This window comes from Bombina bombina, chromosome 5 (assembly GCF_027579735.1).
Source record: "Bombina bombina isolate aBomBom1 chromosome 5, aBomBom1.pri, whole genome shotgun sequence".
Lineage (NCBI taxonomy): Eukaryota > Metazoa > Chordata > Amphibia > Anura > Bombinatoridae > Bombina > Bombina bombina.
This window is the reverse complement of record NC_069503.1, coordinates 838,608,491-838,622,037: the sequence shown is the minus strand read 5'-3', so window position 1 is coordinate 838,622,037 and position 13,547 is coordinate 838,608,491. Positions and strand designations below refer to the sequence as shown.

General features: G+C 40.7%; 1 protein-coding gene across 1 annotated transcript in view; it reads left to right on the top strand.

The window, feature by feature from the left end:
- The window catches only part of ROCK1 (Rho associated coiled-coil containing protein kinase 1), a 1,092,122-nt gene that overhangs the window by 474,057 nt on the left and 604,518 nt on the right, over positions 1–13,547 (top strand). The window contains exon 12 of the mRNA XM_053714968.1: positions 8,496–8,584. Coding sequence (XP_053570943.1) covers positions 8,496–8,584 — 89 coding nt within the window. The remainder of the gene's footprint in view (positions 1–8,495; positions 8,585–13,547) is intronic.

The window sequence follows — 13,547 nt, the reverse complement described above, 5'->3', positions numbered from 1 at the left end:
TGATACTTTTGCTTCTTCGGAGGCTATTTTTGGGGGAGAGGTTTTGCAAGCCGTGGTGCCTTCCGTTTAGGTAACCTGATTTGCTCCCTCCCTTCATCCGTGTCCTAAAGCTTTGGTATTGGTTCCCACAAGTAAGGATGACGCCGTGGACCGGACACACCAATGTTGGAGAAAACAGAATTTATGCTTACCTGATAAATTACTTTCTCCAACGGTGTGTCTGGTCCACGGCCCGCCCTGGTTTTTTAATCAGGTCTGATGAATTATTTTCTCTAACTACAGTCACCACGGTACCATATGGTTTCTCCTATATTTTTCCTCCTGTCCGTCGGTCGAATGACTGGGGTGGGCAGAGCCTAGGAGGGACTATATGGCCAGCTTTGCTGGGACTCTTTGCCATTTCCTGTTGGGGAAGAGATATTCCCACAAGTAAGGATGACGCCGTGGACCGGACACACCGTTGGAGAAAGTAATTTATCAGGTAAGCATAAATTCTGTTTTTGCGGTATATGCATAGCGAAAGATGAGAGATTTACAATAAGTCAATATCAATTTGTAGGGTTAGTTATTTAGATTGGATTTAATAGCATCTATTAAATATGCCTGTTTTAATGCAGAGTACTGCCCATTAGGGATGTGCATTTGGAATATTCATTATGAAAGAATGCTAATATGGCCTCCACCAGCAGCATTCAGCTATTTTCTGAGCAGATCTCTTCTTGTTAATGTGCAACACACTAAGACCTGTGCAAATTGAGATCTTAGTTTGTTGCACTTCACAAGAGCAAATCTGGCTCCAATAATCGATGTATGCTGCTGCAAGCGGCCATATACAGCATTTGTTTCATAATAAATGTTCTGAATGCACAGACTCTGAGGCTGGATGTTTTCACCTTCATTCATGATTAGCAAAACTGCTGTGTTCTGTAATTTCTTCAAATGAATTAAAGTTACATAGTTTTGTATTTGCAAGGATTTGTTTGTGGTGTGGGCGTCCTTTGTCTTTTTGTGAGTGCTGTCTTTTATCTTTAAATATTGGAGTTATGTAATTTCTGCTAACCTGCTGAGGACATCTGGACTGGACATTTTAACAGCTACCATATATCGGTCATCAGCTTCTCTTTGCTTCTTCACTGTGTAGTCTTAGATGTATACCAGGCAGGGGCGGAGCTACTAGAAGTGCAGCCGGTGCAGTGGCACTGGGGACCATTTAAATAGCACTGCAGCAGACCTCTCAAAAATTCACAGCCATATTGTTAAAAATATATATATTTCTTTCATGTAATTAGCAAGAGTCTATGAGCTAGTGACGTATGGGATATACATTCCTACCAGGAGGGGCAAAGTTTCCCAAACCTTAAAATGCCTATAAATACACCCCTCACCACACCCACAAATCAGTTTTACAAACTTTGCCTCCTATGGAGGTGGTGAAGTAAGTTTGTGCTAGATTCTACGTTGATATGCGCTCCGCAGCAGGTTGGAGCCCGGTTTTCCTCTCAGCGTGCAGTGAATGTCAGAGGGATGTGAGGAGAGTATTGCCTATTTGAATTCAATGATCTTCTTCTACGGGGTCTATTTCATAGGTTATCGGTCGTAGAGATTCATCTCTTACCTCCCTTTTCAGATCGACGATATACTCTTATATATACCATTACCTCTGCTGATTCTCGTTTCAGTACTGGTTTGGCTTTCTACTACATGTAGATGAGTGTCCTGGGGTAAGTAAGTCTTATTTTCTGTGACACTCTAAGCTATGGTTGGGCACTTTATTTATAAAGTTCTAAATATATGTATTCAAACATTTATTTGCCTTGACTCAGGATGTTCAACGTTCCTTATTTCAGACAGTCAGTTTCATATTTGGGATAATGCATATGAATAAATCAATTTTTTTCTTACCTTAAAATTTGACTTTTTCCCCTGTGGGCTGTTAGGCTCGCGGGGGCTGAAAATGCTTCATTTTATTGCGTCATTCTTGGCGCTGACTTTTTTGGCGCAAATTTTTTTTTCTGTTTCCGGCGTCATACGTGTCGCCGGAAGTTGCGTCATTTTTTGACGTTTTTTTGCGCCAAAAGTGTCGGCGTTCCAGATGTGACGTCATTTTTGGCGCCAAAAGCATTTAGGCGCCAAATAATGTGGGCGTCTTTTTTGGCGCTAAAAAAATATGGGCGTCAGTATTGTCTCCACATTATTTAAGTCTCTTTATTGCTTCTGGTTGCTAGAAGCTTGTTCACTGGCATTTTTTCCCATTCCTGAAACTGTCATTTAAGGAATTTGATCAATTTTGCTTTATATGTTGTTTTTGCTATTACATATTGCAAGATGTCCCAGATTGACACTGAGTCAGAAGATACTTCTGGAAAAACGCTGCCTGGTGCTGGATCTACCAAAGTTAAGTGTATCTGCTGCAAACTTGTGGTATCTGTTCCTCCAGCTGTTGTTTGTAATGAATGTCATGACAAACTTGTTAATGCAGATAATATTTCCTTTAGTAATGTTACATTACCTGTTGCTGTTCCGTCAACATCTAATACTCAGAGTGTTCCTGTTAATATAAGAGATTTTGTTTCTAAATCCATTAAGAAGGCTATGTCTGTTATTCCTCCTTCTAGTAAACGTAAAAGGTCTTTTAAAACTTCTAATTTTTCAGATGAATTTTTAAATGAACATCGTCATTCTGATTCTGATAATGGTTCCTCTGGTTCAGAGGATTCTGTCTCAGAGGTTGATGCTGATAAATCTTCATATTTATTTAAAATGGAATTTATTCGTTCCTTACTTAAAGAAGTCTTAATTGCATTCGAAATAGAGGATTCTGGTCCTCTTGATACTAAATCTAAACGTTTAAATAAGGTTTTTAAATCTCCTGTAGTTATTCCAGAAGTTTTTCCTGTCCCTGATGCTATTTCTGAAGTAATCTCCAGGGAATGGAATAATTTGGGTAATTCATTTACTCCTTCTAAACGTTTTAAGCAATTATATCCTGTGCCATCTGACAGATTAGAATTTTGGGACAAAATCCCTAAAGTTGATGGGGCTGTCTCTACTCTTGCTAAACGTACTACTATTCCTACGGCAGATAGTACTTCCTTTAAGGATCCTTTAGATAGGAAGATTGAATCCTTTCTAAGAAAAGCTTATTTATGTTCAGGTAATCTTCTTAGACCTGCTATATCTTTAGCGGATGTTGCTGCAGCTTCAACTTTTTGGTTAGAAGCTTTAGCGCAACAAGTAACAGATCATAATTCTCATAGCATTGTTAATCTTCTTCAACATGCTAATAACTTTATTTGTGATGCCATCTTTGATATCATTAGAGTTGATGTCAGGTATATGTCTCTAGCTATTTTAGCTAGAAGAGCTTTATGGCTTAAAACTTGGAATGCTGATATGTCTTCTAAGTCAACTTTGCTTTCCCTTTCTTTCCAGGGTAATAAATTATTTGGTTCTCAGTTGGATTCTATTATCTCAACTGTTACTGGAGGGAAAGGAACTTTTTTACCACAGGATAAAAAATCTAAGGGTAAAAACAGGGCTAATAACCGTTTTCGTTCCTTTCGTTTCAACAAAGAACAAAAACCTGATCCTTCATCCTCAGGAGCAGTTTCAGTTTGGAAACCATCTCCAGTCTGGAATAAATCCAAGCCTTCTAGAAAAGCAAAGCCAGCTTCTAAGTCCACATGAAGGTGCGGCCCTCATTCCAGCTCAGCTGGTAGGGGGCAGGTTACGTTTTTTCAAAGAAATTTGGATCAATTCTGTTCACAATCTTTGGATTCAGAACATTGTTTCAGAAGGGTACAGAATTGGTTTCAAGATAAGACCTCCTGCAAAGAGATTTTTTCTTTCCTGTGTCCCAGTAAATCCAGTGAAAGCTCAAGCATTTCTGAAATGTGTTTCAGATCTAGAGTTGGCTGGAGTAATTATGCCAGTTCCAGTTCTGGAACAGGGGCTGGGGTTTTATTCGAATCTCTTCATTGTACCAAAGAAGGAGAATTCCTTCAGACCAGTTCTGGATCTAAAAATATTGAATCGTTATGTAAGGATACCAACGTTCAAAATGGTAACTGTAAGGACTATCTTGCCTTTTGTTCAGCAAGGGCATTATATGTCCACAATAGATTTACAGGATGCATATCTGCATATTCCGATTCATCCAGATCATTATCAGTTCCTGAGATTCTCTTCTCTGGACAAGCATTACCAGTTTGTGGCTCTGCCGTTTGGCCTAGCTACAGCTCCAAGAATTTTTACAAAGGTTCTCGGTGCCCTTCTGTCTGTAATCAGAGAACAGGGTATTGTGGTATTTCCTTATTTGGACGATATCTTGGTACTTGCTCAGTCTTTACATTTAGCAGAATCTCATACGAATCGACTTGTGTTGTTTCTTCAAGATCATGGTTGGAGGATCAATTCACTAAAAAATTCATTGATTCCTCAGACAAGGGTAACCTTTCTGGGTTTCCAGATAGATTCAGTGTCCATGACTCTGTCTTTGACAGACAAGAGACGTCTAAAATTGATTTCAGCTTGTCGAAACCTTCAGTCACAATCATTCCCTTCGGTAGCCTTATGCATGGAAATTCTAGGTCTTATGACTGCTGCATCAGACGCGATCCCCTTTGCTCGTTTTCACATGCGACCTCTTCAGCTCTGTATGCTGAATCAATGGTGCAGGGATTACACAAAGATATCTCAATTAATATCTTTAAAACCGATTGTACGATACTCTATAACGTGGTGGACAGATCACCATCGTTTAATTCAGGGGGCTTCTTTTGTTCTTCCGACCTGGACTGTAATTTCAACAGATGCAAGTCTTACAGGTTGGGGAGCTGTATGGGGATCTCTGACGGCACAAGGAGTTTGGGAATCTCAGGAGGTGAGATTACCAATAAATATTTTGGAACTCCGTGCAATTTTCAGAGCTCTTCAGTCATGGCCTCTTCTAAAGAGAAAATCGTTCATTTGTTTTCAGACGGACAATGTCACAACTGTGGCATATATCAATCATCAAGGAGGGACTCAGTCCTCTGGCTATGAAAGAAGTATCTCGAATACTGGTATGGGCGGAATCCAGCTCCTGTTTAATTTCTGCGGTTCATATCCCAGGTATAGACAATTGGGAAGCGGATTATCTCAGTCGCCAAACGTTACATCTGGGCGAATGGTCTCTTCACCCAGAGGTATTTCTTCAGATTGTTCAAATATGGGGACTTCCAGAAATAGATCTGATGGCTTCTCATCTAAACAAGAAACTTCCCAGGTATCTGTCCAGATCCAGGGATCCTCAGGCGGAAGCAGTGGATGCATTGTCACTTCCTTGGAAGTATCATCCTGCCTATATCTTTGCGCCTCTAGTTCTTCTTCCAAGAGTAATCTCCAAGATTCTGAAGGAAAGCTTGTTTGTTCTGCTGGTGGCTCCAGCATGGCCTCACAGGTTTTGGTATGCGGATCTTGTCCGGATGGCCTCTTGCCAACCGTGGACTCTTCCGTTAAGACCGGACCTTCTGTCGCAAGGTCCTTTTTACCATCAGGATCTCAAATCCTTAAATTTAAAGGTATGGAGATTGAACGCTTGATTCTTAGTCAAAGAGGTTTCTCTGACTCTGTGATTAATACTATGTTACAGGCTCGTAAATCTGTATCTAGGAAGATATATTATCGAGTCTGGAAGACTTACATTTCTTGGTGTCTTTCTCATCATTTTTCCTGGCATTCTTTTAGAATTCCGAGAATTTTACAGTTTCTTCAGGATGGTTTGGATAAAGGTTTGTCTGCAAGTTCCTTGAAAGGACAAATCTCTGCTCTTTCTGTTCTTTTTCACAGAAAGATTGCTAATCTTCCTGATATTCATTGTTTTGTATAAGCTTTGGTTCGTATAAAACCTGTTATTAAGTCAATTTCTCCTCCTTGGAGTTTGAATTTGGTTCTGGGGGCTCTTCAAGCTCCTCCGTTTGAACCTATGCATTCATTGGACATTAAATTACTTTCTTGGAAAGTTTTTGTTTCTTTTGGCCATCTCTTCTGCTAGAAGAGTTTCTGAATTATCTGCTCTTTCTTGTGAGTCTCCTTTTCTGATTTTTCATCAGGATAAGGCGGTGTTGCAAACTTCTTTTAAATTTTTACCTAAGGTTGTGAATTCTAACAACATTAGTAGAGAAATTGTGGTTCCTTCATTGTGTCCTAATCCTAAGAATTCTAAGGAGAAATCATTGCATTCTTTGGATGTAGTTAGAGCTTTAAAAATATTATGTTGAAGCTACTAAGAATTTCCGAAAGACTTCTAGTCTATTTGTTATCTTTTCCGGTCCTAGGAAAGGTCAGAAGGCCTCTGCCATTTCTTTGGCATCTTGGTTGAAATCTTTAATTCATCATGCTTATGTCGAGTCGGGTAAAACTCCGCCTCAAAGGATTACAGCTCATTCTACTAGGTCAGTTCCTACTTCCTGGGCGTTTAGGAATGAAGCTTCGGTTGATCAGATTTGCAAAGCAGCAACTTGGTCTTCTTTGCATACTTTTACTAAATTCTACCATTTTGATGTGTTTTCTTCTTCTGAAGCAGTTTTTGGTAGAAAAGTACTTCAGGCAGCTGTTTCAGTTTGATTCTTCTGCTTATAATTTCAGTTTTTTTCATTATAAGATTTAAACTTTATTTTGGGTGTGGATTATTTTCAGCGTAATTGGCTGTCTTTATTTTATCCCTCCCTCTCTAGTGACTCTTGCGTGGAAGATCCACATCTTGGGTAGTCATTATCCCATACGTCACTAGCTCATGGACTCTTGCTAATTACATAAAAGAAAACATAATTTATGTAAGAACTTACCTGATAAATTCATTTCTTTCATATTAGCAAGAGTCCATGAGGCTCACACTTTTTGTGGTGGTTATGATTTTTTGTATAAAGTACAATTATTCCAATTCCTTATTTTTTATGCTTTCGCACTTTTGTCTTATCACCCCACTTCTTGGCTATTCGTTAAACTGATTTGTGGGTGTGGTGAGGGGTGTATTTATAGGCATTTTGAGGTTTGGGAAACTTTGCCCCTCCTGGTAGGAATGTATATCCTATACGTCACTAGCTCATGGACTCTTGCTAATATGAAAGAAATGAATTTATCAGGTAAGTTCTTACATAAATTATGTTATGTGTATGTGTGTGTGTGTGTATATGTATATATATATATGTGTGTGTGTGTATATGACCCTCTGGTCATTAGGTCTGCCACTGATACCAGGCTAGAGTGGTATATCTGAACCCACTTCTTCTGCAGATGGTCTGGCCAAAGAATCAGGGCACCAGAGCACTCAAACTTCATACATCTCTCTCCCACCACCCTCTCCTCCTGCACTCTGACGAGAGCTGCATGCTAGATGGGTTTAGAAAGACACAGAGAAACTCTAAGTAAATCTTTCTAATTTATTCCTATTATCAATTTTTCTTTGTTCTTTTGGTATCTTTATTTGAATATAAGCTTAGCAGCCAGACCATTTTTGGTTCAGCACCTGGGTAGCACTTTCTGATTGGTGTCTAAATGTAGCCATCAATCAGCAAGTGCTACCCAGGAGCTAAACCAAAAATGGTCCGGCTCCTAAGCTTACATTCAAATAAAAATACCAAGAGAACAAAGAAAAATTGATAATAGGAGTAAAATGGAATGTTGCTTAAAATTGCCTGATCTATCTGAATCATGAAAGTTTAATTATGACTAGATTATTCCTTTAAGCTGTGCAAAAGCAGAATGTGGCCTTTACCAGGCACAGCATTTCCACATCAAGACGGTTCACTCAGAAAGAGAGCCAAACGCACAGGGGAAGAGGGTACCAAAACATTCTCACTGAGGTGTCAGTGTGGTGTATTCAGGTCTCTCTTTTATATTCTTATTTAAAGGCATATTCCAGCCAAAATTGAAATCCACATGGATGCATTTCAGGTCTAAATAAAACCATTTCTGTAATATACATGTATTAGCAAAAATGCTTCTAACGAAAGCTATAACTGTTTTAAAAGTGTATTTAAGTATGCACTGTGCACCAGTATTTTAAACACAGCACTTGTCTGGAGAGCCTAAAGTGCCTGTACCATCTGACTCAATTTGTTAATTGCTGACATGTTACAAGCTTCACTGGCGCTCTGAGCAGCTGCAGTGTTTAAAATACCTGTGTCCTGAGAATATCTAGCTATGCTTCACATGCAGAGAAAAAATTTAACACTAAAACAGTGCTACATTTTACTAGAAGCATCTTTGCCAATACATGTACAGTATATTGCAAATATGTTTCTATTCAAATATGTTATTCATCTATGTGCATTTACATTTTGATCTGAATGTCCCTTTAAAATGTTGTATCTGGACTGTTAATTATTTGAAGTATTAGAAACAGTAAGCCAACCTGTGACATTAAAGTGATATTTATTAATGAACAACAAACAGTCTTTATTAAAAGAGACTTTTGTCTTCGTAGTCATTAATTTGTGCTTCTTTTTTTAAAGGTGGAAAATCTGCAGAAAAACATCTATCAGCTTGAGGAACAACTGCATAATGAGATGCAGTTAAAAGATGAAATGGAGCAAAAGTGTAGGTGAGTGGAAAGTTTGTGGCCAAAGACCATTGTTATAATTTTCCTAAAGTTCCATATTGAATAAAAAAAAAAAGAAAAAGAAAAAGATATAAATATGCAAATAACCCAAATTGACTTGATGCCCCTGCTATTCCAATCCTTTTATACATTGTTTAAATAATTTTAGTAACACCAGACTAAGAGAAGAAAACTGTACCTCAGATATTCTGTTTATGATTATAACCAAAATGCTATAAGGTATATTTCCTTCTTAATACAGGGAGAGTCAACAGCTGCATTCCTTACTTGTGGTAAATACTGAACCTGGCCACCAGGAGGAGGCAAAGACACCCCAGCAAAAGGCTTAAATACCTCCCCCACTTCCTTCATCCCCCAGTCATTCTTTGCCTTTCGTCACAGGAGGATGGCAGAGAATTGTCGGAAGATTCAGAGTATTCTCTTATGGAGGGTAGTACTTTTCACTATGGGACTGGAGTTTTAAGTAGTCTTGTCAGCCTCTCAGTGAGAGCATTGATGAAAGTTAGAGTCTGGAGATGCAGGGAGAGTCTTTTTGCGAAACCATCCAGACTCATATTAACAGCTCCTTAGCAATTAGCGTTGACGAGTTTTGCTGCCTGCTTTCATCACTCAAGTCCATGTCAGAAGTGCTGCTACAATCTGTCAAACTTGAAGGACCGTGTTGCTGTTCCACTGCATAGATTCCAGTAAGATCGTTTCATTTTCTTCTTAAATGGGAAGAGTCCACAGCTGCTTTAATTACTTTTGGGAAAAAAGAACAACATTTTTGTGTTTTGTCTCTTATGGAGGGTAGTACTGACATGTATTCGGCAAGGGACAGGAGTTTTAAGTAGTCCTGTCAGTCTCTCAGTGAGGGCTGGGATGAAAGTTAAGAGTCCGGAGATGCAGGGAGAGTCTTTCTGCGAAACCATCCCAACTCATGTTAACAGCTCCTCAAGCAATCGGCGTTGTCTAACTTTGCTCCACTTCCTTCTTTCTTCTCTCAAGTCCGTGGCGGAGGCGATGCTACTATCCGTCACACTTGAAAGGCCGTGTTCCTGTTCCATGGTGTAGATTCCGGTAAGATCGTTTCATTTTACTTTATTCATCAATGTACTCTAATGTGACTGTTTTCCCGAGAGGCTACCACCTTGCGGGTCTAACTAATATCATATGGGTCTCAGTGAGTCTCTTTTAGTATCTTGGAATCGAGGGTTAATATCTCCTGAGGTGAGTTATTGAACAGGGGGGTTTATAATCATGTTTATGTGATTCAACCTGCTTATGTGTGATGTTTTTGGGCTCGTGGTTTGGAACTTTGAGGTCTTTGGAAGTGACACAGCCTTTTGCTTGGGTGCGCTTTTTTGGACTGTACGGTTCACCTTGTGTTCGGGCGTTATTATGTTCAGTTTTCCATTTCCGCATTCCCGACCATGTGGCGAATGAAATTTTTTACTCTGCAGGGGTCTGGTCATAGGAGGTGGTGGTGAGTGCCCCAGCCATTGTGGGTGTCAGGTGCCGTTTTTGTTTTACTATTTTAGTCCATATTTATATTTCCTCTATCCAGTTATGGAGGATACTGATGCTGAGACTGTGCTAATTTCAGATTCAGTTATGGAGGTTTCTGATACTGAGGCTATTTTGATTTCAGATTTAGATTCTGTGTCCGGTGACAAATCCGGACTGGCCTCGTTGACACACATCAACCAGTTTTGTTCCGTATGCCATTTTAGAGCGCCTGGTTCCTCAGGCTCGGGGAATCAAGGGACAGCTGAGCTATCCGCCTCTGGGGGTCCTGTCCTCAGAGAGGCGAGTTCTCTACCAATTCATACTTCTACACATGCGAGTAACCCAGTTTCTAATTCATCCATGCAGGGTGGCGGGTTTCCCCCGGAGGTTGCAGCACGTTTTCGCTTCCACATATTGTTGGTGATTGTTCAGGTGTTGTTGAGTCCAGACGTTTATTTGAGAATGTGCTCGTGCCCTATTGTCCCTGGCCTTCGGCCTTGGGAGGGCCTCTGCAATTCCCTGCGGGTGTAACTGTCCCTGAGCGTTGTGCCTTTCGTTACAAGATTGCGGGCCTTCGCGTATTGCTCAGACATGTGTTTCAGTTATTGAATGACCCTATCGTTACCAGATACGAGGGATTTTCAGTCTGCTAATTCGAATGGTGCATCTCATTAGACATGTGGGGATGAGGTAATCTCCTGATTGTCATTTGATTGAGATCTATCCCAGTTTTTTTGAAAGATAAAGCTGCGTTTGGCTGGTCCTCCGGGCAAGCCTGTGTCTTTTTGGGCATTAACCTCCGGGTTGCCTTATATATTATTTGTATCCGATGGGATGTCTTTTATTTGGTTTTGTTTCCTTCTGGGATCGATACTCTTTGTTCTTCTTCGGAAGTTGTTTTGGACACGTTAGTCCTATGTTATGTCTGTTTTCTTTTTTTCTCCCCTGAGGGAGAATTTTGCAGCTTGCCGGATAGGACCCTTACTGCAGGCTGGTCCTGTTGGGTTCGTTCGGTCTTGGTCAGGGGAGGTTTTTCCGCTACGTCACTCTAACTGACATCCAATATTTTCAGAACAGTGTTTCCTCCCCCATGCTCTGGAGGGTTGGAGGGCTTAGTGCGCCATTGCCGCAGTTTGTGCGGTTTGGCCTTCGTTTTTAGGCCTCTGGGCCCTTGTGGGCCTGATCCAACAGCTTGTATCAGATCAGGCTGTCTAGCCTGCGGAAGGTTTTCAGTTTGAAACCGATGCAGTTCTTGGCACCTTGCAGGTGTGCGCATACAATATTTATAGTGTATCTAGATTTAGCTGTTACTTTGACGTGTACTGTCTGAGTGATGAGACCTTTGGGTCTTCCTCCATTGTTACTGGGTGAGTTGGATCTCCTTTTAGGGATCTGTATTCCGGGTGATGGTTGATCCCTGTGGGGACTTTGTTTAGCTTGGGGTTTCCTGAAGCTGGGAAGGCTTAGCGCCTGTCTCTTACCTGTTTCCTCTGTTGGTGTGGAGGTGATGGGGAGACTAGCCCTGCTAGAAGGGGGTTTTTTGGACCTCGAGGTATCCCTTTTGTTGTTCTGAGACCTTGAGAAGTCTCTTCATAGGACTTCTAGCCTTGCTCCTTGGAGGGTTGGACTTGGCTAAGGGTGGTTCCTTCCTTTGGTCAGGGCTTTCAAGTACTTTTCGCTATCCCGATTCTCTGGATATGCATTCATATTCCTGGTGTCTGGCTTTTTGGACAGGTGGGATGTTTAGTTCTAGGGCAAGGTTGCCTGAACTGTTAGGTGCCCGGACCTGTCTTTCTTTCTGAGACTTCCGGTTGCTGAGGCTTCGGGCCTTTTTTCCTGACCCAGTCTTGTGTTGTTTTGGAGTCTTGGATCTCAGGGCTGGTCGGGGTGTTCCACGGTAGTGGGAAATTGGGCTATGTCCTTTCTCCATCTATCTGACCTGGTCATAATGGCCAGGTTTTCGGAGTATTTATAACTCTTTGCAAATGAGCAACTCAGGTGCTCTAGGGTTAGCTTTGTGACTTGCACCTCAAGGGTTGTTGGTTTATACCCAGCTGCTGGCGCTGGATGTCCATTTCTGGTGCGCCTTATGTTTGCATTCCCTTGGTCAGCTTGCCAGTGTAACCCTTGGATTCCCTGCTCTGCAGGCGAATGGGTTGGCTGTGTCTCTGTTTGGCAAGCCACTTGTAGGGTGGTCCTTTTCTAGGACATTCGTGTTGGGGATTTATCTTCCCATTAGCCAGTGGCTTCGGGCCTTGAGGACAGTTGTTGCCTTTCTGGCCTCATTTCTGGCCACACCTGTTTCCTCTGCTGGTGTGGAGTTGATGGGGAGACTAGCCCTGCTAGAAGGGGTTTTTTTTGGACCTCGAGGTATCCCTTTTGTTGTCCTGAGGCCTTGAGAAGTCTCTTCATAGGACTTCTAGCCTTGCTCCTTGGAGCGTTGGACTTGGCTAAGGGTGGTTCCTTCCTTTGGTCAGGGCTTTCAAGTACTTTTCGCTATCCCGATTCTCTGGATATGCATTCATATTCCTGGTGTCTGGCTTTTTGGACAGGTGGGATGTTTAGTTCTAGGGCAAGGTTGCCTGAACTATTAGGTGCCCGGACCTGTCTTTCTTTCTGAGACTTCTGGTTGCTGAGGCTTCGGGCCTTTTTTCCTGACCCAGTCTTGTGTTGTTTTGGAGTCTTGGATCTCAGGGCTGGTCCGGGTGTTCCACGGTAGTGGGAAATTGGGCTATGTCCTTTCTCCATCTATCTGACCTGGTCATAATGAAAAAAGGAAAAAATGTGCCACAAGAAAAGCGCTACACTCCCTGTTGGGGTGAGTGTTGCTTGAGGTGGTGTCCACGCTATGTATCAACGTATATAAATACAATATGATGTGTGGAGAAAAATATATATATAAATAAGGATAAAAATGAAGATGTATCAGTAAAAGTATTTAATTCTGACTAAAAAAACTATTAAAACATATTTAGTATACAACAAAGGACACAATAGTGATTAATATACAGTTCACAATTATCAGTACAATATCAATAAAATTATATAAAAGTTGGTTATGTTTAACAACAATTCGGCGTTTGTTAAAAGATGGTATAAGTTAGCTAACAGACAAATTAGAGTAAGCAAAGATATTAGTCTATTGCCTTAAATGCTGATCCTAATAAGTGAGAAGTGTTCCTTAAATAAGTAAATGTAGATTTGTGCATATAATGTCCCAAAATGAAGACTCCAAAATTATCCAATGTGCACTCCTAAGTAATATGATGTCCAATATAAACGTGAAAGTCCTTGTCCTGCACGATGTACACAATGTGTGGAGGTGAAAAAGGTGATTAAAAGTGATTAAAAATAATACAAAATTCAAAAATGTGTTGAAAAAATGTGTTGAAAAAACAGGTGTACACCTAAAAATATAAAAATATTAAAACTGTAAAATATCTTGTGAAAAAATGTG